This window comes from Danio rerio, chromosome 9 (assembly GCF_049306965.1).
Source record: "Danio rerio strain Tuebingen ecotype United States chromosome 9, GRCz12tu, whole genome shotgun sequence".
Classification (NCBI taxonomy): domain Eukaryota; kingdom Metazoa; phylum Chordata; class Actinopteri; order Cypriniformes; family Danionidae; genus Danio; species Danio rerio.
Window position 1 is genome coordinate 354,019 of NC_133184.1, and position 26,543 is coordinate 380,561.

Here is a 26,543-nt window from a genome sequence, read left to right on the forward strand (position 1 = left end):
ATTCTTCGTTTAATTTTTTTATGTATGTCAGTGCTGTAAATAGGCTAGAAAGTTTGCCCTGGTGTTGTAAAATCAATCAGCTGCATCTGACACTATTGCTGTGTCTTTAATATAATGTAATTACCCCAGGGGACGCAATCCAATAGAACTAGTACTTATAAACTACTATAGTAACTATACAGCAGGGGTCACCAATCTCGATCCTGGAGGTCCGGTGCCCTGCAGGGTTTAGCTCCAACTTGCCTCAACACACCTGCCTGGGTGTTTCAAGTACACCTGGTAAGAGCTTGATCAGCTGTTCAGGTGTGTTTGATTAGGGTTGGACATTTGTCTACCGACACTTTGGGAGTTTGGTCATCTAGTGATCTTCCAAAGTGTTGGTAGACACACGTCGTAGTTCACAGTGAAGGAGAACTACACCAGCATTCATCACTACTCTCCTGCCTGCCTGAATTGCTGTAAAATGTGAAATATTTTGGCTTTTGCTCTCTTTTCTTCATCTACATTAAGCTGCCTTGACACAATCTGTATAGTAAATAATGAATACATTGAATAATGTCATGTCTCATCAGTGTATAAAGTCTGATTGGGTAATAGATACGCTCAGCGTGTGTGTTTACCTCTCCTCTGACAGGCCTAATATCTGCTGAAACAGCTTACAGACGCTCTTAAACTGGTAGATGTAGATCAGGATCAACACCAGCATGGAGTATCCGACCACCACGGCCCAGAAATACTTCAGCTGACTTCTCCATACGTCATAATGAACCTGGACACAGCAACCCCAACAGCATCTAAACACAGCTCACAAACACTGTGCTTTGAAAAGAGACAGATGTGAAAGTGATTTGTTTAGGCTAGACTGATCATTTTAGTTATTTCTAGTAGATACCAGAGCTATAAAATAAACTTGAATTGCATATATGCCATGCTTGTGGAATCGACTGGATTTTGTGTGCATGAGCTGCTGTCTCCTATTGAAATGAGCTGTGAAAAACTGCACCATGGACTTGTACATTGGAAACGAGGCTTAAGAGTTTTGGATGTCTCCTCAAGAACATAGATCAGGCATGTCTGGCTCAGAAAAGGCTCACACTTACCTCATACAGAACCACACCGAAGAGGAACAAGCAGATATAGAGGATTTTGTAGACCGCCACTTTGTCCGAGAAACTGACATAGAAGAACATGAAGCAACAGCAGAAGATCCAGTACTTGACCAACATGCCTTTCACTAATGATCCCAACACTACAATTATTGGAGAACTATTACTGCTGTCACCTACAACAGAAACATACACACACATTATCATGATATATGCATTATAAGGTAAGATGTGTTTTAAAGCTTTTTCCTAAATGAAAGTGTATCCTTACATTCCACATGTTTCAGTTCATGGCAATTGAACATAGTGCTGAGTTCATTGGATCTCACCATAAAAAAATGTTTGTTATTTTAAAGATTCATGCTTTGTTTTGTTACAATTTAATACAAAAATTTGCCAATTTGTGTTTCACAAGCACCGTATTGTGCTTGATTTCATTCAGATTTTTATATTAATAATTTTTACTAAACATGGTTTAAAAAAACACACACACAATTTGTTTCAGATGTTTACTATTTTAAATTTGTTTTGCTAGTTTTAGTATTATTGTATTGACTATAGCAGGGGTTTTCAAAGTGTGAGGCGCGCCTCCCCTGGGGAGCATGTCAGGGGAGGTGCGGGAAAAAGTATTACATAATAAAAATATAATTATTAAGTTTAATTATTATATGTATTTTTTATTATATTTAAACGTTTTAATTAAACAAAGCTAAAAAAAAATAATACGTCAAAAATAAGAAAACCTTTTTTACCCAGAAGGCCATAGCTGTGTATTCGCTTCTGTTTGGCAAGCCCGCCAATACAGGTATATGCCTGCTAACACAATGGGTCGGTTTCTGAGACCCCCCGATTCAAAGCCTTCAAGTTCACGGCTTAAACCCAAAAGACGACGATATGATGATCAGTATTTGAGTTTAGGATTCACGTGGACAGGACCAGCTGATGAACCACGACCTTTATGTGTGGTTTGTCAAGATATTTTGGCTAATGACAGCATGAGACTCGCTAAACTCCGACTGTTTTGACCGGGATGGACAGTTCTTGGATCTGTTCTATTCATATTGAACCATCATCCTAGTTTTAAAAACGTTATATTAAAATACTTGTTATTACTCTGTAAATAATTGCACTTTCATGCAAATGATGATAAAAGTGAGTTAACAGTCTGACATCTGTCTGTGTCTTTTATGTGTGTGTGTGTGTGCGTGTGCGCGTGCGTGTTTGGGAGGAGGGGGCACCAATGGATAAGTTGTGTCAAAAGGGAGGCCCACTTAGACTTTGAAAAACCCTGGACTATAGTAATCTTCACCAACTATTCATTACACATCATTATGAAGCTAAAGGTTGAAAGGAAACTCATACGTGCTTGAACTTTGACTTCCTTTAGCTCATCCTCGTTCTGCAGCTCCTCTTCATGTTTTTCTATCAGCCGTTGCCTAAGCAAAATCCAGAAACTAAAACTATAAGAAACCTGCAAAGAATTCATTGGGTTTTAAGACACACATGGGAAGTTACACATAGTTCATCAACATTTCTATTAAAAAGGCAGCCATTTCAGATGCTGTCACTGGATTGAATGGCTTGTTATCTGTGGTTATCAGCTCATAGGTATGGGCTAGAATGCCAGTAGGCTGCTAGTTGGCTCAGACTTCGGTTGCCATCCAATCAGTTCAGTTCATCTTTATTTCTGTGGGGCTTTTACAATGTAGATTGTGTCAAAGCAGCTCAACATAGATGAGGTTCTAGTCAATTGAAACAGCTTCAGGTCAGTTGTCACAGTTCAGTTTAGTTTATCCATCCATATGGTGAATCACCTTCACAAATATGACAGACCTTAAACCCCAAAGTAACTAATTTGTACAAATTCATGAAATTTCTGCCATGAAACTCTGACTGACAGGTCACCTAATCTGCTCCCGCATCATTAATGACCCTCCTCCACCCCAGCTCCACCTGTGTTTAGATCTGCTACATGTGTATTATGTTTGCATGTTATATTCTCAGATGACATGTCTGTGTACATACTGGCAGCAGCAGGTCTCAGTAGTTGCTCTGCCATAATAATTAAAGCAGCAACAGCAGCAGCGTAGCAGATCTATACCGCCAAGACCAAATACATCAACATTGCCATATGCATGTTCATTACCATACTAAATCTCGAGAGTGTTCATGACAGAAATATGATTTAAGTCAAACTAAAACTTATGATTTTAAAAAGAAGGCATGCCTCTGAACCCCATCACTAAACCAAATCCTCATTGGAGAATGAGCAAAACACCAGAACAAGTAAAAACTTAGGAATTAAGGGGGGGCATGCCACCAAACCCTAGCCCTAAACCCTTACTGAGGAATGAGCAAAATGTCAAAATTGTAAAACTTATGATTTTTAAAAGTAGGCATGTCTCCAAACCCTAAACCAGGGGTCACCAATCTCAGTCCAGGAGGGCCGGTGTCCCTGCAGGGTTTAGCTCCAACTTGCCTCAACACACCTGCCTGGGTATTTTAAGTATACCTAGTAAGACCTTGATTAGCTTGTTCAGGTTTGTTTGATTAGGTTTGGAGCTAAAATCTGCAGGACACCGGCCCTCCAGAAACAAGTTTGGTGACCCCTGCCCTAAACCTTCCCAGCCATCATTAAAGAATAAGTTAGACACCAGATCAAAAATGTTAAACCGATGATTTTTAAAAAGAGGCATGTCTCTAAACCCTACTAAACCCTACTCTTGCAGTAAATCTAACATATACTGAGGAATGAGCAGGACGATAGATTTAAAATTGAAAACTTATGACTTTAAAAAGATGGCATGCTGCCAAACCCAACCCCTAAACCCAACCCTTACTGAGGAATGGGCAAGATCTCAGATCAAAATGGTAAAACTTAAGAGATATAAAGGGCATGCCACCAAATCCTAGCCTTAAATCCAACCCTTACTGAGGACTGGGCAAGATGTCAGATAAAAAAAATGTAAAACTTATGATTTTTTTAAAAGAAGGCATGAGCTCAAACCCTACACTAAAACCCAACCCGCACTGGGGTATGAGCAAGACGCCAGATCAAAAGTGTAAAACTTATGATTTTTTTAAAGGAGGCATGTCTCCTAACCCCAACCCTCATTGGGACATGAGCAAGACGGTAGATTGAAAATGAAAAACCTATGAATTTTAGTCTTTCCATATTGATGGATGATAACACCATGTGAGCACTCATCTATGAGCTGATAACCAACCCATTCAATTGAGTTATCATTGATAACATCCCATTCAATGGAGTAGCAGCATCTGAGACGGCTCTTAATAAGGCGATATCAAACAATGCTGAATACACACCTTTGCAGCAAGGTGCACGCAGGGCACAGGATAACCATAGGCATCAAAGTCAATCAAGACAAGCTTTGGTAAAGTAGGGAAAACGGCAATATGCTTCAGATGAAGCTGACTGATGAACGAGATTATGAGCAGCAGCGTCCCGTAGACGGCAAGGAAAGGAGCGCTGAGCATGGCGAACCGCCGTCGGTCCTTCAGCATCCAGATCACACACGACCACACCAGCATCACTAACGTCAGCCAGGAGTTATAGCAGATGCTCCAAACCTGCACACACCCCAGAAAAACAAGCACAGTTGCATGATGTTTCCCAACTTTTTAGTTCTGACGGCATTCGACCGCTATATACATTTCTGGAGGGCTACAAATAGTCCCAGAAGCCACGTGTTTTTGCAGTTTTTACTTTCGTGAATCCACCAGAGGGCGCTGCGTACGCTTCTTGAGATCTCAAACTTCTCTTGCTAGTGCCATTTGGCTTTGCTGTTCTCATGTAAATCCACCAGAGGCCGCTGTCGACTGACTGACTGACTGACTGACTGACTGACTGACTGACCTACCCTCCTCCTTCCCTAAACCCAACCAATAGTGTTATTATTCTCACTCTGCTATTTTTTGGCTGTTGTTTTTGTCTTTCTGGCTTTCTGGAACTGTTCTTCGCCAGACTCAAACCCTGTTGTCGTGGTCAACCTCTCTCGATGTCTCAAGTCCGCTGGCTTACATGGAGAGCCACTAAACAAACAAGTAACAGCTGAAAGCCGTCCACATGAAGGTGGATGAAGGTGGAAGCGGTCAGCTGGTAAGCGCAAAAAGAAACAGCATCATACCGCCCTCTAGTGTTCATTTTAAAGATGAAATGCAGCCATACGTACTTCTGGCTACACAATTCGCCATCTCCAGAAATGTATACAGGGCTACGCTTTCAGAATGAGCCTGTATTGGCAAAATGATGTGGAAAAATGCGTGTTTAAATATGACCAGAGGCCAGCTGCTAAATCTGCTTTAAGCTAAACCAGCAAGCATTTTTTATTGTGCTAAAACATCTTATGTCTTAAAGTAGACCTGTTCTCAAACACAAGGCTGTCAGAGAAAATAGACTTCTAACAAACGTTGAAACAGAGACTGGAATGAAAGAATACACATGTGAAGTCTGTCTGATGACTAGTTTTGGATTATAGATTTCTTGATTACTGAGAAAAAGTCTTTCTTTAATATAATGCTGGAATTAAAATGTTCCTATATAGACCATTTCAGTATGGCGATGTCATTGTCTCATGAAAAGCCCATCGTTTTTTTATATCTAACTATTTTAAAACTGGAACAAGAGGCAATTCAGTCTTAACTAAAATTAACACAGCCGTCAATTTTTTTTTAATCAATATCTGGACTTTTTTGAATTATATTAAATTTATACTGACCTCATGGGTAATTGTCGTAGACTGTCATGGTAAAATTGAACTATTTTAAGTTATGAGGCTTTTGCTCTATGTTCAGAGAAAGCCATCCAACTGAATGTGTTTCATAGCGTATCGCTTTCCACATCCAGAGTAAAAGCCGCTTATCCTCGATACAGTGTGCTGAAGGATCCATCTCCCCCTCTGCATTGAGTGTCCACACGTGACTCTATTATAATAAGTGGCCATATAATAACTTCTTCCTAAAAACTTACTTTAGACCACTTTATTTACTTTATAACTTTCTCAGTATTTAGATTTTTTTGAACCCCCAGATTTAAAATTCTCAACAAGTTTTACCTCTGCCAGATATTGTCCAATCCGAACACACCATACATCAACGAAAATATTATTTATTAAGCTTTTATAGAGGAAACCTTACTTATTAAGCTTCTGTGTAACGTATAAATCTCAAATTTAAAAGACTGGCATATGATTTGCGTAAGAATCCAACAACTCTTGTCATGAAGCCACATGATTTGAAACATTAGGTTACCATTGTGATGATGAGAGCGATGATGTAGCTCTGTTTCATGATGAACTGTCCCAGCAGAACCACAGCGCTGGGTCCAGACTGATCAGGCGGAGGATCCACATCATTTAATATCTCATGCCCTCCGTCACAGCTCTCCTTCTCCACAGTATATTCTGTGCAATTGGCACAAAAACACACGTATGATATATGAATAAACGACACGCACAACTGTGTGACAATACAAGTAACATATTTTAAGAGTTTGCATGTCATAATCTACATGGCATCTGTGGGCACCTTGATGTCAACTTGACATCAAATTGACATAAAGCATGATATAAAACCAATTTAATGTCAAAACATCGATGTCTATTTGACCAACACATCGATGCTCTTTCGGCCACCAAAATAATGACACTAAATGTGCTATAATATTCGGCGAATTCTGTTCATCTGAGTGCTTCATTTACAAATTTACACTGGATTTTGTTTCCCTAAGATACATGTAAACTACCTTAATGTCCTTAACCCTAATTTGATGTCGTTTTGACATCAAGGTAGTCAACTGACATTAAATTGATTTGCATTTGACGTGTTTTTGATGTCTTTTTATGTCCTCTGAACTCTTTAAAAAACAAAACTGAATCAAGCTCATTGATTTGCTATCCAGTTGCATTTCTATCAGACGAGGAATTTAAATTGTCTATACTTGTTTTTTTATTTTTAGTCCTTCCTTATAACATTCTTCAGTTGCTTTTGTTTATACATTTGTATAATACATATGTATAATGTAGACGTTTTATATTATTGTTGTACCATAAGAGATCTTCTGTGTATAAGGAGACAAAGCAAAGCAGTTTGCATAGTCGTCCTCCAGAAGCAGATTGACTCCAGAATCCTCCGGGTCTTGCCATGTCCTTCTCCACACCATAGCCTGAACAATGACAGAAACAGCACACGATGAGAGACGCTTTACCACTGTCTTTCCTCTAAGAAGTCATTTTGCACTCTGGTAAGATGCAGTACGTCTTCATCAACACTGTTGATATTTCGGTCACGATATGTTATCAGTTTTCATGAAATTTAAGGTTTGATAGTTTGATAGGACACTTTATAGTAGTTATAAAGAGAGAATAAGATCCGAGAAGGGCTGCAGCTTTTAGGTTTCTCTTAAAGGAGACATATTAGGCCCTTTTTACAACATGTAAAGTAAGTCTTCGGTGTCTCCAGCATGAGTCTGGAGTTTCAGCTCAAAAGACTTCAGTGCAAAAGTTGTGATCTAAAAAAGTAAAACACATTTAACTCCTTATTGACTTAATTGAAGCACTTTAAATTATCATTTGAGCAATAATTATTAATCAGTCAATTAAAATGTTTTCACTTTTTGGATTGCTTCTATGCACATTTACAAAAGCAGACCCCAGCACTGTAGTAATTGTGTATTGATTACTGCAGTCCTAACTTGCTATAAGTGCTCTTTAATTCTGTGTATTATATGATTGCACTGTAAACATTTGTTCTAGCTGGCATCTCAGTTTAGACTTTTTCTTAATTATCAAAAAGTACAGTTTTATGTGTGTGTGCTGAAATAATAAACGCATGGCCATCGCTCTGTAGTTAGCTTTTTTATCAAGACAATTAATATGTCTCCTCTTTGCTTACACAGCTTTGTGTGCTGATTTTCCCTTCTTTTTTTCTGCTGAGTGGATGAAAAAGAGTAATAAATGCAGTAATAACAGTAAATAAAGCAAAATGTTTTAATCGATCATGAAATGTAGACCTCACATGCTCATGACGAATCCTGCAAGAACTGCAAATCTGACTTACTCACTCAAACTGGCTGATTTAGCATGATCAGAAGATGAGGATTCTCATGTCTGTGTGAAGAGGGATTGTCTCTATGTTGTTGTCAAAACCAAAACAAAGATTCATGAAGGATATTTTCATTTTAAACACATCATATCTCTGTGAGCACGGCACTGGTGCTTTCTGTGATTTAGAAATGATCCTCAAACATTTGATTTTCATGTGGCGCATTCACAGAAAACAAGCAAATCCTGTGATTGTACTCAAAGTTATTGATTTATCTGCTGAATATTCTGTAGTGTGCTCAGATGGATTAATAAAATATGATCAGAAGAACATTTGTTTCTGAATGCTGCTATCCTGGTTTATGCTTTACATTCTTGACATGTTTTGTATAAAATGGATGTTGAGGATTTTGTTAAATTCCTAGCAATAAGGAAATTCAGGACATCAGTGGATACACTTCTGTTGTTTGAGCAGGCAAAGGTGTTGAAACCCAGTTGTGTGTCAGCAGTGTGTGAATATAACCAGCTTCCAGCAGTGAAACTGTTTTATTTTTACAATCACCCTTGATAAACACAGTCTGCAGAAACACTTTGACTGACATTCTCACCCTCTAGAGACATCAGAGACTTAGGCCCCGTTTACACTAATGCGTTTTAGTTTGAAAACGCATAAGTTTTGCTACGGTTACGCCATCCGTCCACACTACGCCGGAGTTCTCGAGCGCCGAAAACGGAGCGTTTCGAAAACGCTGGAGAGGCCGTTTTCATTCTGAAACGCTGCTGCTCCGTCTCAGTGTGGATGGGGAAAGACGGAGACATCTGAAAACGGAGGCGGGGCTGCAGACATTCGCCTCTCTGATTGGGGCTTTTCCTCAATATTAAGTAGCCTAACACACAGTTCAGTCCTGAATCTTCTCCGTGTAAGTTCAGACTTCGCAAGTTTGATCAAGGCTGCAGTCTCTTCTTCTCAGTTTGATATGGAAAACATACCGAGGACACGGGTAAATCTTCACAGGGAACAGTGTACTTTATAACTGCATTCACATCACCTTGGCTACGTTGTTTCACTTTCTCAACAATAAAATGTAAACTTGATATAAGGAACTGCCTATTTTTATTTTAATATTAACAACTAAACAGACAGCAGACATGTTGAGGCGTCGTGCTGCATGAGCGTCATCTTCACTGTGTGCATATTTATAACAAAACGGAGCCGATAACAACACTGCCTCTTTTCAATTTAAGTGAAAATACGAAACACACCCTCTCTTTTGCTGAATATCAGTTTTAATAATCGATAATGGCCATTATAAAAGTATAACATACAATAGGTTTATACATTATAGGAAATAAAGGCAAGCGATCAGTCAATATACAGAATGTAGGCTATGTGGTTTCATTAATCATTAACTTATCTTTGCGCTCAGCCAAAACACCTGAGAACAAGTAATAGATTCCAATGACCAAAGTCAGGGAATATGTCGTTAGATAAAGACAACAAGATGAATGAAATATCACGTTTAATAAATATAGTGAGATTAGATCCAGCGGGAGATGCTTGATGAGCAAGTCCGACTAGCAGAGCTCTCATCTGGGTAGATGGGCTCCAGCGATAGCCAAAGTGTGTGTGTGTGGTCACGTGATGTGCGTTTTCAGCGTTTTGGTGTGGACGGAGAGCAGTTCAGAAACGCTGGGTAAAACGCGAGTGTGGACGCGGATCGTTTTCATTCTACAACGCCGTTTTAAAACTAAAACACACTAGTGTAAACGGGGCCTTAGTTTATATCTTGTAGAAAGCAATGATAGGTCACCAGTAATCTACTTGTATTTTTTAGATACATTATTTTTATAAATCATTAATATTATTACCTCTACTCTTCTTTCCAGGGGGAAATTGTGCATTTTGGAGAGGCTCGAGCCCTCAGCATAGTTTTCAGCATTTTCCTGAGAATAGTACATATGGTATATGAGAATGATATACATGGACACATGAACAGTTTCACATAGAATAGAAAACAAGCAATCAGAACTGGAAAAATAAGCTGCATATATCAGTAAAGACCATTCGTAACTATCGCAAATCATCATAATTCATTCATAAAGAAGATTTGCACCAACGCAGACAGTGCATCACGTATACATCATATACAACGTCCATATGGGTATATACACTGCTCAAAAAAATAAAGGGAACACTTAAACAACACAACGGACATGTAAATCTAATTATTCCCTTGTTTTTTGAGCAGTATATATATATATATATATATATATATATATATATATATATATATATATATATATATATATATATATAAATGGCCTTGTGTTTGTGCATCAAAGTACCTGATTAACAGAGTGAGCCCACTTGTGTAGGAGACTCATGACTGTAAAATACAGCAGCAGGAGGACCAGCGGATTCACCACTGCAGGCCAGCTGCTGTCCTCATGCAGGATCAGGCTGTACGGCTCTGACATGTTGGTTTTGATGAGGGCTGTCAAACCAAACAACCTGATAAACAGAGAGAATAATGATGTTTACAAATAATAATTTTCATGTGTCGTCAGACTTATACTATTTGCATGTGCTGTTTTCTTAATTTGGTTGTGTTGTGAGGATTTGCCCTCGTTTACTATCAAACTGATGAGGATCTCCACTTAATTTGCTGGTGTTTTTGGTAATTGCATGCGTTTTCTTCAACAGCAGCACATTAGGCTCTCTCGGCCACTGTAGTTCAGAGATGTTGATCTGTGCACCTGGAGAAGTGATCGTGAGGGGGAATGATCTGCTGTGCGAGGGGCAGCTGGTACAGGTAGAGGATCAGCACGTGTCCTCCACTGAAGATGGTCATCATTACACACAGAGAGCTGAAGAACAGCAGAGAGATGGAGAAGTCCAGCACCCAGCACCACACCAGCACCAGAAACACACTGAAATACAGCGCCGACGTCAGACAGGGGAACGTTATACCTGTGGAAATACACAACATCACCGACTGCAGCTTTAGACTGTATCAGAATGCATAGACATATTCATATACCGCTGAAGGGAAAGTTTTATTATTTCTGTCCCGTTTTACTATGCAAGGGGAACTTTTTACAGTGCTTTCTGTTATATATTTCTTCTGGACAATCTTATATATTTTTTTTTTATTGAATGGATTAAAAAATGCAGCTTAAGTCTAAATTATTTGTGAATTTTTCAGAGCAAGGAGTTTTTCATATTATTTCCTGTATTATTTCTTTTGTTTCAGCTAGAATAAAAGCAGTTTTTAATAGTTTTAACCCCATGTTAAGCTCAATATTATTTACCCCTTCAGCAATATTAGTGTTGGATTGTCTCCAGAACAAACCACTGTTATACAATGACTTGCCTAATTACCCTAACTTTACCCTGATTACCCTAGTGAAGCCTTTACATGTCACTGTAAGCTGAACACTAGTGTCTAACAAAATAATTAGTGAAACATTATGCACTGTCATCATTAGAAATGAGTCATTTCCATTATAATTAAAAATGTAGTGTAATAATCTCTCTGTTAAACAGCATATAAATAATAATTTCACAGGATGGTGGATGATGTAGTCTTCAGCTGTGTGCTTGCATTACCCGCCAGTCCCAGCAGAAAGGTGACCAGGACTCTTCCAGCACTGTTCATTAGAGACGACACCAGGAGTCTCAGACCGCTCACGAACAGGATCAGTTTCTGCAGGACGTCTGGAGATGCGTCTGGAGAAATACGGGTCTCGGCGGAGGTGTCGAAAGACGAGTCCTCAGATCCTCTGCTCTCCGCTTCACATTCTGAGTCCGACATCTCTTCATCCGAGCCCTGGAAAACACACAGCACTACAGCATCTTAATGGGATTGTAAAGCATATATGTTTTTAGAGCTGTGCAAAGATTAATCAGACCCAAAATTAAGGTTTGTTTTGATATAATACATGAGTGTGTGTTGTATAGGGCTGCACAATATAGGGTTTCAGCATTGATATCTCACATCCAAATATATGCAATGTCGAGTCTGGACTATAATTCATCATTTGCATGTGTTTTTGAGGTCTGTGACTGTATTGTGATTTTAAAAGGCAAGGCAAGTTTATTTCTATAGCACATCTCATACACAGTGGCAATTCAAAGTGCTTTACATAAGCATTCAGGCTTGTTTATTATGGGATAGTATCTATTGAATGCACACTACAGAATACAGAATTAGTAGGTGATCAACGCTGGAAATTTCTCATTATTCTGAACACATGAAGAGAAAAGGAAAAGGGGATTATAGTCTTAATCACACTGATTTTACTTCAAGACTAAAAGTACTAAATCAGCAAAATTAATCTGTATACAGCACGTAGAGCTCTGGCTTAGGATGTTTAACAGAAGATAACATTATCCTACATTAGTATTTTTTAAAGTTAAATAAAGGTTATGCAGTGTGTTGTTCATTGCAGAGCTCCTCTATTAATAAAAGAGGAAAAATCCTGCAAATTTTGAAAGAGCCTCAGCCGGGTCAGAGGAAACAATGCACAAATAACACAAAAATAATAAAACTACACTGAAAAACAGTATACCATTCGTTAGTCCTGACAGCAGTGTGACTTATTACACTAAGTTAATCATGTTCTAATTTAATTTTATAAGTTCCACAAGTTAGTTTAAACATATAAGTTCAATGGGGCGGGGCAGTGGCGCAGTAGGTAGTGCTGTCGCCTCACAGCAAGAAGGTCGCTGGGTCACGGTTCAGGGTCAGGTTCGTACCTCGGCTCAGTTGGCGTTTCTGTGTGGAGTTTGCATGTTCTCCCTGCCTTCGCGTGGGTTTCCTCCACAGTCAAAAGACATGCAGTACAGGTGAATTAGGTAGGCTAAGTTGTCCGTAGTGTATGTGTGTGTGTTTGAATGTTTCCCAGAGATGGGTTGTGGGAGCGCATCCGCTGCATAAAACCTTGCTGGATAAGTTGGCGGTTCGTTCTGTCGACCCCGGATTGATAAAGGGACAAAGCTGACAAGAAAATAAATGAATATAAGTTCAATGGACTCATACATTTAATTATATTCAGCTTTAAATTAATGCATTCAGTTTTTTTTTTTTTTTTTACAGTTTAGTTATATTTCTGGAATAACTCACTATGATAATGCATTACTTTATAAAGTAACTTTCCCCAACCCCGTAGAAGTATGGGATTTCACATGTGTCCTAGGTGTTTTTGTTTTGATGTTTGTTTTGACCTCCAGGATCAGTACTGAGCCCCTCTGCTGTTTTTTACCTCAGTGCTGTACATCGCTCTGCCGTCTTCACTCTGATGGGGCTTTCTGGCTTTACACCAGCGGATGATGAACAGTGTTGACACGGACACCACCACATCTGGAGTTAACAGGCGGATTATGTTTAGTGTGTCCACTTCACTGAACCTGTGAAGAGTTTAAAAAGATTCAGTACAATAATGCTAATCCACAACAATCACTCAAGAGCACATGATTTCAGCAAACAATAGCCCCTTTCACACATACAGACCTTTCCGTATGTGTGAACAGGTGTTTTTTGAAAATACCGGTAAATTCGTTCTGGCTATTTTCCGGAAAGAGAAGTTGTAACATTAGCGGTAATTTGCCGGAATGCTGCGCTGTGTGAATGCAGAAGGAAGATTGCTGTAATAAGCGCGTGCACGTCTAGAACGTGCTGACGTGAGACGTCTGCTTAAGCCAACCACAACTGTCAGACGCATTTACGTCCGCGCGGTTTGTGAGAATAAAAGCCTTTGAATATTTTTCCAGACACATTCAGCTGCTAGAAGTTAGTCAGATCACGTTTATATGTTCGTGTAAATAATCATCGATGAGATGCTTATGATAAGCCGTTGTTTGTTTACCTTCAAGCTTTGTGTGTGCCTGTGAAACAGCCTGTGAGCGCCTGCACACACACATATTATCAACATCTCGACATGCGAAAGTGATCCTGCGAAAGTTGTTCACAATATTGATCATCCACAGAGTTTGTAATTCAGTCAAATGTTTACAAACACAAGCGCAGCCGTTTAAAGCTCATTTGTGGTGAATGATGTCAGAATTTAGCGGTATTTTGGAATGGATGTGTGAATGCTCTTTTCCGGAAAATTTCCGTAACGTCCTCGCCTGTGTGAACAGCGCTATTTTGAATATACCGGTAAAGTCGTTCCGGAAATTTTCCGGATATTTACCGGTATCACTGTGTGAAAGGGGCTATTAATTGCTGTTTCAAAATGAGTTCGAAAATTCGCAAACATTTGACTTGACACATATAATTATATCAACTGATATTAAGTGTCATCCTCTCAGTTGTGTCATTTTAAACGCAAAGATGACATTGCTTGTTATGAGGACTTAACATAAACAAACACATCACAACCTGCTTTGTATCTTTATCATAACAATGTGACGTTACCAATACAACAAAACTTAAAGCTGTCATAAACCTGTCATAAACATGATTGTCATGAAGCCATTATAAATGTCCTGAAATTTATAACAGCGTCTTTAATATTATTTATTACCTCAACTACAGTGGTACAAGCTGAACCTGTCATTAAAATGTCATTAAATATTAATAATAATAATGTTAAAAAGGATTTGACAGGGTAATGACACTTTTAATGAGACTGTTCTAATGACAAATACAGCATGTACCACAGAAAAATATTCATAGCACAATTATAATGGCAGTTTATGACAGGTTCTGGTGTCTTGATAGCGTCAAGCTGTCATGACAAAGACAAAAGCAGTCCAGCGCCAAGACTGCAGCTCCACAACGGAAGTTTGTGCAGATGAATAATGGTCATGCCCAACTGGGCCTGGCTTCTCTCCAGTTTTTTTTCCCTTAACTTTGTCAATTGGTGAAGTTTGTTCCTCGCCACAGTCACCACCGGCTCAGATCAGGACTTGTGGAGCTGCGCTTGGGTGGATTTGCTCTTCAGTGTTTGGATTTTCAGCAGTGAATATTAAACCACACAGAACTGAACTTAACTGAACTTCAACTCTGAAATCTGGACTTTACTAGAACTGTGTTAAGCTGCAATCTACATTGTACAAGTGCTATAGGAATAAACATGAATTGAATTAAATCCAAAGCTTTGAAATGCTTTATTTCACCCAGCATTATGTCAAACACACGGCCAGTTTATCACATTCAGCATCATGAATACCGAATTAAAGTAAATAAATCACCTGACAATGCCAAGGTGAAAGAAAACATCATCCCATGGTCCAGTCTCTGGAAAATAAAACAACATAGAATTATTAAAATGCATGGACAAAGGAGAATATAAAACTGTCCTCCTTAAAGTGAGGTGATCAGCGACATTGCACTTTATCCATGCCATCAATCCATCGTTCTCCATGAAGGTTTAAAGTGATCCTGAATGTCTACACAATGTCTCATATATATATAACCACTTCAGGAAGTGGTTTAAGACACAACTGGTGCGCAAATGCATGTGGTTGTCCATGCCGCATGTATATATATTTTTACTGTCTCCAACATAATAAAAAAACGACCTTAAGAGAAGGCAGATACCACACTGCTAATGCAAGACTTGTGATGTGAGCTTCTGCATATGAGTGTTTTCTTAGCAAGCACACATGCAAATGCAATATATTCACTTTATAATTATATTATAATCTATCTATATGTCATTAAGAATAGTTTTCAGCATGTGCATACATCCTGCTTTTAGCTGCATGTGATAATATTTCCAATTATTGGAGTTTTCATTCAAAATAACTACATGAAGTCATTTTAAATAATAAGGTTGTGCTAAAAATAATACATAATACATAATGACAACTGAGAGAGAAGTGTGTTAGACTTTCTTTTTGTATCCCGTTCACTGATTACTTTAACAAAAGTTACTCCTATAATTCATGTCAAGCATTATGAGGCGTAAGAGAAATATGGATAATACAGATATTTAATATGCAGACTATAAAACCCAGTCAAGGCCAAGCGTACTTTTAAATTCAGTTTGAAAAAAAGCACTTTATTAATTCATTCATTTTCTTTTCGGCTTAGTCTCTTTATTAATCTGGGGTCGCCACAGTGGAATGAACCGCCAACTTATCCAGCATGTGTTTTACGCAGCGGATGCCCTTTCAGCTGCAACTTATCACTCACACTATGGACAATGTAGTTGATCAGTTCCCCTATAGCGCATGTGTTTGGACTGTGGGGAAAGCAGAGCACCCGGAGGAAACACGCCAACACGGGGAGAACATGCAAACTCCACACAGAAACACCAACTGACCCAGCCGAGGCTCGAACCAGCGACTATCTGGATGTGAGGTGACAGCACTACCTACTGCGCCACCGTGACGCCAAGCGCATTATAGATAAAATTTATTATTATTATTTATTTTATTATTTTTATTATTTATTTTATTATTATTATTATTTATTTTATTATTATTATTATTATTATTATTATTATTTATTTTTTTATTATTATTATTATTATTATTATTATTTATTTTATTATTATTATTTTATTATTATTATTTATTTTAATATTATTATTATTATTAATATTATTATTATAATTATTATTATTATTTATTTTATTATTAGTATTATTTATTTTATTATTATTATTATTATCATTATTATTATTATTATTTATTTTATTATTATTATTATTATTATTATTATTTTATTATTAGTATTATTATTTATTTTATTATTATTATTATTATTATTATTATTTATTATTATTATTTATTTTATTTATTTAAATATCCAAGGGGCAGCATGGTGGCGCAGTGGATAGCACAATCACCTCACAGCAAGAAGGCTGTTGGTTCGAGTTCCAGCTGGGTCAGTTGGTGACCATAAAGCCATTAGATAAATAAAGGTTTGCCTTTAAGTCCACGCAGCGGCATCAGCTATCAATATCACAGTACACAACTTTAAAAAGGAAGATCTTACCATCCTTGGGAACATATGCGAAGGTGATCTGCATCCCACATTGCAATGCCAGAAATATCACGCCAGTGGAGCAAACAGTGCGAAGAAACCTGCCAGATTTCCCTGGACGTGAACACACATACACACTTGCATCAGTTATTTAACTGCATTTAAATGTCACATTCAATCTACAGTCATGTGGAAAAGTCAGGACGCTCTATGAATGACCCATTTGTCAATGTCAGGACATCATAACGATCTGATCTGAACAGCAGCACTCTATAGAGATCTGAGATCAAATGGAGAACTTTGCCTACAGATCTTTACCACAGCTGTTCATCTCCAGTAGCTGACACTGGCTGTGAGGCATGTCTGAAGGTCAGATCATCAGCTGATGGGGCTTGTGTTTGCGTGACGTCGCTGCTGATGTCCAATATTTCTGAGGAATCTTCATTAATGGACGCATCTTCAGATCCACATTTTACAGCATCCTGTTTATGTTTGGGATTAGCCACTGCTTCATTTCTGTGTACTTTGAGTTAGTTTGTTTTAAGTGTGTGTGAGTGTTTGTGTGTGCGCGCATGGATCTGTGTGCCTGTCTTTGTGTGCACTTGTACATGCGTTGTGAGTGTGTGTGTGCCCGTGTGCATGCATTGCGTGTGCTGTATGATACTGTGTGTGATGACACAGATTTCAGTGTGTGTATCGTGCACTTTGTGTTTTAAGATGTTTGTATTTTGAATCCCCGTCTTTAATGTACAAAATTACATCTAATGCATCATGCAGCAGTGTAAACGCTAACTCAGCCGTGGGTTAATTAGGCTTTTCTCCACTGGATATTTAACATCGTTATTCCTCCTAAATGCATGGGAAATAATGAGAATGCTGCGTCATCTTGTTTTGGGTAAAGTGTTAGATTTTGATTATTTAGCAATAATTACATCTATGGAAACACTCAGCTGAGGCAGCAGATCTGTTGCTTCCGCTTGATTTATTTGTTTAGTTTTTAATTTTTTTTACTAAAAGCTTTAAGTCAACTTCCCCCAGCCCTCAGGGACACTTTATACAATCATACCATCCTTTACTTACACTTTACCGTAAACACAGCAAGCCAGCGTGAAACATTGATGTGTGTGTGTGTGTGTGTGTGTGTGTGTGTGTGTGTGTGTGTGTGTGTGTGTGTGTGTGTGTGTGTGTGTGTGTGTGCATGAGGTTGAATTAGTTTAAAGCAGAGGAAATAAATGGAAATATGTGAGAAACCGTCTGCCGTGATTATACGGATCTATAAAGCACTCAAGCAGACGTGGGCTGAAGGTAATCTCTGCTGACTGCACAACTCGCTGGATTTATTGTGATGCATCATTAATGAGACGCGCAGGCTTTGATGAATCCAGAGGAATTGCAAACAAAAATAAACCCAATACAAAAACACTGAAAAAAGCGTTTGCTGTCCCATAGAAAAGTCTGAAATCATTACGTGTACAGTGTACAAGTTCATGTCTGGATGTCAAATATATCATAAGCCTTATGCAACATGTATTTACAATTATTGCAGAAATGCACATTAATATATATATTTCAACCATTGGAATTTCAAATATGTACATACACACAGGCTGCAAAGTAGCTCAGTGGTTAGCACTGTGGTCTAACAGCAAGAAGGTCGCTGGTTGGAGTCCTGGCTGGGTCAGTTGGTGTTTCTGTGTGGAGTTTGCATGTTCTCCCCATGTTGGTGTGGGTTTCCTCCGGGTGCTCCGGTTTCCCCCACAGTCACATGCGCTATAGGGGAACTGATCAACTACACTGGCTGTAGTGTATGAGTGTGTGTGTGTGAACGAGTGTGTATGGGTGTTTTCCAGTACTGGGCTGCAGCTGGAAGGGCATCTGCTGTTTAAAACATATACTGGATGAGTTGGTGGTTCATTCCACTGTGGCAAACCCTGATAATAAAGGGACTAAGCTGAAGGAAAATGAATGAACACACACACACACACACACACACACACACACACAGTTCACCACTCACAAATCTCTCTTTTAAATTAATATTTTCTACAAAATGCTAAACAATAATATATTTGTGCATATACATTAGATTAGTAAGTACTATAGCTAAATCTGGAGCTAATCTAACAAAATAATTTAAGATAATGATCCAAAAATAAGTTCACACAAATTTACATGTGAGTAAAAAACATTACATTAAATATTTAAAAAGAGTCAAATTAAAAGTAACAAAATACAGTAATACATCAAATGTTGTCGAATTTGTCTAGTTTGTATTTTTTGTGTGCAATACTTTGCTTAAATTTAACTGTAATATCTTTCCATTTCTAAAGATGTTCAGTGACTAAAAATATTGTACTTATTTATGCTGAGCACTATTTGTATGTTCACAATGGCCATGTATCATATATTTAACATATATATCTAAATATTGCAAAAATGTCCACTTGTATAAATCTTTCCCCTAGTGCAATTACAAATATCTACATAATTATAACAGTTCATAATGGCCATACATATACACATATATATATATATATATATATATATATATATATATATATATATATATATATATATATATATATATATATATATATATACACATACAGTTGAAGTCAGAATTATTAGCAACCACCCTTTACATGACAGCCCATAATATTAGACTAGATATTCTTCAAGACACTAGTATTCAGTTTAAAGTGACATGTAAAGGCTTCACTAGGGTAATTAGGGTAAAGTTAGGGTAATTAGGCAAGTCATTGTATAACAGTGGTTTGTTCTGTAGGCTATTAAAATATATATAGCTTAAAGGGGCTAATAATATTGTGCTTAAAATGGTGTTTAAAAAATTAAAAACTGCTTTTAATAAAACAAATAAGACTTTCTCCAGAAGAACAAATATTATCCGACATACTGTGAACATTTTGTAAATATTTAAATAAGAAAAATAAATCAAAGGAGGGCGAATGATTCTGACTTCAACTGTATATTCCTGTACCATCTTTTATTTAGGAAATTCATTCATTCATTTTCTTTTCAGCTTAGTCCCTTTATTAATTCAGGGTCGCCTACAATGGAATGAACCACCAACTATTCCAGCATATGTTTTACACTGCTGATGCCCTTCCAGCCACAAGCCATCACTGGGAAACACCCATACACACTCAATCACACTCATACACTACGGCCAATTTAGTTGATCAATTCCCCTATAGCGCATGTGACTGTGGAAACCCGGAGGAAACCCAGGCCAACACAGGAGAACATGCAAACTCCACACAGAAACGCCAACTGACCCAGCTGGTGCTCAAACCAGCGACTGTCTTGCTGTGAGGCGATTGTGCTACCCACTGCGCCACCTTGACGCCTCTTCATGAAACTGTTACAGATTAAACTAAACGAGACACCACTTTGTAATAGACATAGCCTTATTCATTCTTACCCTTGATAGTAGCCGTGTTTGGAGTGGGTATCAGAGGGAAGGACAACAGAAACAGGAGATACACCACTGATAATCCACTGAATCTCACTGATATCGCTGTGGGGCAAAAATAATTACAGTATTAGAAAGACACAAATACACACACTCAAATAAAAAGATTTCACTGCTTGATGAAACTACTCATTTAAACTGAGCTGAGACAACACAATTCTTGGTGTTGCTTTAAGGGGGAGGGGCAAAGTAACTGTTTCATGCTCAATCCACTCAAATTAGTTAAGCTAACCTAGTCGATTTGTGTTGATGAATTGTGTGGAACTCTGCATTATTTACAGTGTAGTATGTTAAACACATAAATATATTGAGTAGTCAAATATATTGAGTCTTGCAATTACGATATATATCTTATACAATTTGCATTTGTATAACAGTATTATTATTATTGATTATATGCATATTTACATCTGCTTTAATAAACACAAGTGTAGATGTGTCCAGCTGTGGGGTTTTAGAGGCGTCTGCATCAGCATATGTGGATAAGAACAGGACGTGTGTTTGGATATAACTCAGTTTTCTGACCACACTTCATTATTATTGTTCATTTATTCCTCTGCTGGAGATTAGAATTGAATTTAGAAACAGTTTTGAAGCAAATCTTTGTGTTTAACAAAGGAGATTAAATATGTGGGGTGATGGATGTGTTCAGTGGAGTGAGTTTCCACCGTTTCCTCACACCACCAAAGTAAAGGAGTAAAGTAAAGGAGTAAGGTAAAGAGGCTGAATGGAGGAGGCTCGTTCTTTATCCTCGCGCTGCAGATGCTCTGTTTAAATGTTTTCTCGCTAGTGAAGCGAAAATTGTTAAATATCAATCTCAAATAGGAGTTTAATAATTATGACAAAGCTTTGAAGAAATTGTAGATGTGGCCTCTACCACCACCGCATCTACTCTGCCTTGTGTTGTGTGTTTGTGAGGTGGTATTCAGGAGATGCAGGCAAAGAGAAGTTTGCGATCGTGACTTGACCATTTATTTGACAGAAGGACACCTATCAGTGTTGATAACACAAACTGAGTTAAATACGCAACAAAAGGGCTCAAACATCACTAGAAACTTCCAAATTACCTTTAGACAACAGTGCGACATCTTGTGGACAAAACAAAACATTGCCCTACATATAAATAAATTCATTCATTCATTCAGTAACCATATTCATTACTGTTGTAGATATGTTTGATAGAGTACCATTGTGTATTTTGGTTTAAATCACCTCAGGACAAATACGCTAAACAACTCGTTGGGTTGTTTGTAATCGAATATGATTATTTGTTTTTATCAACGCGTCGCTTGTCATGTGCTGTTGGTGTATTCAGTTTGATCAGCACATTTATAATGATCATAACGAGCTCATGTGATGGCTATTAACCAAGTGTGCCGCAAGCCTACGTTTGAGTGAAGGTTTCGGCCGTTAGATCGCCCCCTGGGGGCTGGCTGCAGTACAAGTCATAAAGCCCGCCTCCTCCGTGTTAATGAAGGAGACTTGAGCCCAAATAAAAAAAAATATTACACTTGCAATAAAATGTCCCGAAAGATAGTTCTGGTCGATTAAGGCACTGGTTATTGTGCTGAAATAGGTGCAGATCTTCATTTTTGTAAACAGTTTGTTTTTAGCAGTAATTTAATGCTGGGCGTGTCATCGTGATTGACAGCTGTGATTTACAGTTTCTCAAAGCGCGGCGTCTGAGCTTCGGCAGGAGACTGAAGTAGACTGAAGTGTTATTATTCGATTTCTGTGTTATTTTACCATGACAAAATGAGTTCAGCAGTAAACTATAGTTTCTGACATACATGATCCTGGTGGAACACTGTTTATTCGCTAAGTTCAGGGCTTTTTTCGGGCTTTATTAGTTTGCTGATACACCCCTAGCCACCCAGATAGCAAAACACAGTTCCGGCTAGATTCTCGCCTGCCGGAGACTTATCTCTTAGAGCTCAGACTGACTAACGTTACCTCTGCTGGACCTACTCCGGATGCCTGGACTCACTACCCAATTCCAGCCCGAGTCACTCGAGCCAGATGCGGCGGCCAAGCGAGCAGGCGCTGCCGCATGCGAGCCGGAATCAGCCCGCGACGCCGCGAGTAAGTTATGCGCTGCGGCCCGGAGCTGGCGCGATTGAATATATAAAACCCTCATATTTGTTAACGTTATTACATCCACTTGTGTTGATATGACAGCAAACGCATGCTGAGAAGTTCGGGGGGCGTAGTTGATTTTACATAAAGCGTTTGATTGGAAGCTCGACTCTGCTCATTTTCGCGGCTCCTCCTCTGGCTCCATCAGACAATCCTTCTGCGCATGTCTGGCTCCAATTTCAGCAGTCTTTTGCGACAGTTTGTGCCCGTCAAGCAGGCGTTTTGCCCTCAAGGCGTTCAATGGGAAAAAGGGCTGTCGCGTCGTCCATATTTTTTACAGTCATTGCTATTAACTTACCACGCGCGCGCACACAGCAGCAGGGGAGACGAGCGCCAGTCATAGGGCTTCGTGTGCGCGCACCACACACCTGCCTGCAGCTAGTTTCGATCTCACAGTTGTTTCTTGAACCTTACATCGATCATTTTCCCCGCAGTTGACAGCAAGAACGAACATAGAATTGACAAGCAGCATCTATATGTGTTCAAAAGAGTCTAAAACGCCAAACGGGACGAATTTATGCTGCATTTTCTGCTTTGCGCATGTACGGTGGCTCTGAACTGCCAAAAGACCTCTCAGCTTTTTCGGACATTTCATGTTTGTACACATGTACAATACTGTGACATGTTTTATTCAAGATATATTTATTTTACTTGTTAATCAAAATCACAATTTGTTAGTTAACCTATTGTTTTTATGCAACAATCAAGCTGCATGTTAATTTGCTTTGCGAAGAAAAGGAAATCATCTATTTTTGGTGTGCTGATTTATGTAAAATTGTGAATATATCTATATTTTTATGCAATTATTATTTAAATGATTGTTTTGTTTTGCTTTGAGTAGGCTATTCAGTTCATAAGTTCAGCTCAAACATTTATGAAGTCATTCATTCATTTATTTTCTTATCAGCTTAGTCCCTTTACTAATCTGGGGTCACCACAACGGAATGAACCGCCAACAACTTATCCAGCACATTTATACGCAGCGGATGCCCTTCCAGCCACGACATATCACTGGGAAACGTCCATTTACACTAATTCACACTCATACACTATGGACAATTTAGTCTACCCAATTCACCTGTACTGCATGTGTTTGGACTGTGGAGGAAACCGCAAAAACTTACTAAAAGGGCAACGCGGTGGCATAGTGCTGTTGCCTCACAGCAAGAATGTTGCTGGTGTTTCTGTGTGGAGTTTGCATGTTCTCCCTGTGTTCACATGGGTTTCCTCCAGGTGCTCCGGTGTCCCCCACAAGTCCAAACACATGCACTATAGGGGAATTGGATAAACTAAATTATCCATAGTGTATGTGTGTGAATGAGAATATATGGGGGTTTCCCAGTGATGAGTTGCAGCTGGAAGGGCATTCGCTGCGTAAAACATATGCTGGAATAGTTAGCGGTTCATTCTGCTGTGGCGGCCCTGGATTAATAAAGGGACTAAATTGAAAAGAAAATGAATGTATTTACAGTTTAGTGGCTTATTAGTTACAAATAAGGGTTCTTATGTATGACTATAAGAAAACAGATGGCGACTGATGTACTGGCTATTTAAGTTGTATGTGTATTGAAGTATGGACATTAGGTTAGTGCATTGAAGCATAAAAATAGGCATAGTTTAAAAAAACCCTCATTAACCATGACATTTACCTCAATAAACTCCTAATTAGATGCTTATTAATAAATATTCAGGTAGTTGTGTTTACGTATTAGAGAGGTAGAATAAGATCACGCAGAATATGTGCTTCATATGTACTATTAAACAGACAATATCTTAATAACTGACAGCTAATAAAACAAGTTAATATATATAAAAAAGAGTCTGTAGTATGCATTAATGTTTACTCCAGAGCACATGTAGATCTACAAGGATTTTTAAATGCTGACTGTAAATTACAAATATTGGAAAAAAACAAAACGCCTTAAAAGCCAACAGACCTTGTGTACATTACTTTAAATCACAACTACTAAAGCATAAAGCGTTTTTTTTTTTTACTCTCACTGGATAGTGTTCATTCATTCATTCATTCATTCATTTACAAACATATAAAAAATGTATAAATTTACATGCAATGTATGTCAATTACTTCTCAAAATATGATATAAAATAATATTGCAGTCTTTAAAACATTTTAAAACATCCTCCTTAATCATTTTAAAACACTCTTTGGATCCCATACATACTATTTTACTGCTTACATATCTAAATATGTTTCAGTGTATGAATGTTCCTTGCACATAACACCCATGTGTGCTATTAACTGAAGTTACAAAGAGGTTTACACACATTAACTATAAGCAAGTTGTAATTTGCCTGCTTTCTGGAACACTATGAAGCAATTAAAACAGCTGTTATGCTTATTTAACCTTGTTTTAAATGCATTATATCATTGAAAACAGTTGTGGTTATGACCACAATATATAGATTTATATTTCATTATCATTTTTTTTTACAATTAACCACCCTTGAGAAACAAAATGTGACACAGACAAGCAAACTAATGCTGAATGTTATTCATGTTGACTGTACAGAGTGGTGAATTATACTTGTATAAAATACCATCAGCATTTCAGAACTTAGATTAGATATCATTTAGTGTATAATGCAGATTTTCCTATTCTTTATTCTTATTGTGATGACATTGGGCTACATTTTTATTACATGCAAAACTATGCTTCAAGAACTACCTACTGAAAGACAAAGATTTAAACAGGACTCACCGGTCAGTAGTAAAACAGGTACTAAAAAGTTAAATAATGTCCCCAGTACGGCATCTCCTGGCATTTCATCCAGACACTGTGCACTCATGGTGGAGTCTTACTGTGACTGCACAGACGGCACATTAAAACACCACTGAACATCACATCATCTTCAGGAAGTCGACACCCCCCCACACGCACACACACACACACAAAAACAAACAAACACACACAGACACACACACTACAACAAAACACAGGAGTATCTATAAAAACATTATGTGCATTCATGGTGATGAAGTAGTGTGTTCATGTATAGGTTTTGCCATTTACTAAAAGCAAGAAGTCCTGAAAATAATTCATGGAGCATTTCAACAATTTAGTTAAGACTAACAAAAAACAAGAACGTACAATGAATGTTGCAAATACACCTTCTCACCTTCTCTTTTGTAAATGAGATTAGGTCAAATAAAACAAAAGTGAACGAGGCGCTTAATCTGGCTTAACACACAAACACAGTTTTGCGAGTTCAAGATTACTTTGTTTTTCACTGTCGTGCTATGAAAGTCATAAAGGATTTGGTCTCATGCATGCAAATACGTAAAACCTGTCTTAGCAGAGGATGGTTTCGATCCATCGACCTCTGGGTTATGGGCCCAGCACACTTCTGCTGTGCCACTCTGCTTGCAAAATCTGTATTTGCTTATTTACCGATCATTTTAAAATCCCCAGGGCACGGTTTTTCAAAAGGCTTAATCCGGATAAAATTAATCCAGATTTAGTAATCCTGTTTTTGCGATCCGTGATCACGTAATCCAGCTTACTTTTTGAGCCAGTTGTTCAAAGCAACATTGGACTGGATCAATCTGATCCGGATAGGAACTTTTCAGGATCACTAAATCTGGATAAACAGTGCTCAATCACAATGTAGATGGATAGATAGGCCTATGCAAAGAGCAACAAATAGAATAGCGAGTGTGGGGTCAATATAACTTCAAAAAACACACACATTAAAAAAAAAAAAACTAAAAACAATAAAAACCCCACCCCATCCTCTTCCAGCAGTCCACTCATCTGAGACCTACAACACAAACACTGTACATTGATGT

At 38.1% G+C, this 26,543-nt stretch overlaps 1 protein-coding gene across 7 annotated transcripts in view; it reads right to left on the minus strand.

Annotated features, from left to right (window-relative positions):
* Window positions 1–23,338, minus strand: part of si:dkey-11f4.7 — a 60,724-nt gene extending 37,386 nt beyond the window's left edge. For 2 of the 7 annotated variants that reach the window (XM_073912337.1, XM_009304390.5), the window contains exons 1-15: window positions 23,034–23,338; window positions 20,549–20,644; window positions 17,119–17,220; window positions 15,366–15,411; window positions 13,433–13,577; window positions 11,778–11,997; window positions 10,925–11,138; window positions 10,514–10,679; window positions 10,037–10,111; window positions 7,173–7,290; window positions 6,378–6,529; window positions 4,434–4,697; window positions 2,469–2,577; window positions 1,101–1,282; window positions 621–769 (exon numbers count right to left, since the gene is read on the minus strand). In XM_073912337.1, the coding sequence (XP_073768438.1) occupies window positions 621–769; window positions 1,101–1,282; window positions 2,469–2,577; window positions 4,434–4,697; window positions 6,378–6,529; window positions 7,173–7,290; window positions 10,037–10,111; window positions 10,514–10,679; window positions 10,925–11,138; window positions 11,778–11,997; window positions 13,433–13,577; window positions 15,366–15,411; window positions 17,119–17,220; window positions 20,549–20,644; window positions 23,034–23,076 (2,081 nt within the window). In that variant the 5' untranslated portion in view covers window positions 23,077–23,338. Of the gene's footprint in view, window positions 1–620; window positions 770–1,100; window positions 1,283–2,468; window positions 2,578–4,433; window positions 4,698–6,377; window positions 6,530–7,172; window positions 7,291–10,036; window positions 10,112–10,513; window positions 10,680–10,924; window positions 11,139–11,777; window positions 11,998–13,432; window positions 13,578–15,365; window positions 15,412–17,118; window positions 17,221–20,548; window positions 20,645–22,552 lie in introns of all 7 variants that reach the window. The other 5 variants (XM_068223521.2, XM_073912336.1, XR_012385069.1 and 2 more) reach the window with 4 other exon arrangements.
* Between the last annotated feature and the right edge of the window lie 3,205 nt (window positions 23,339–26,543).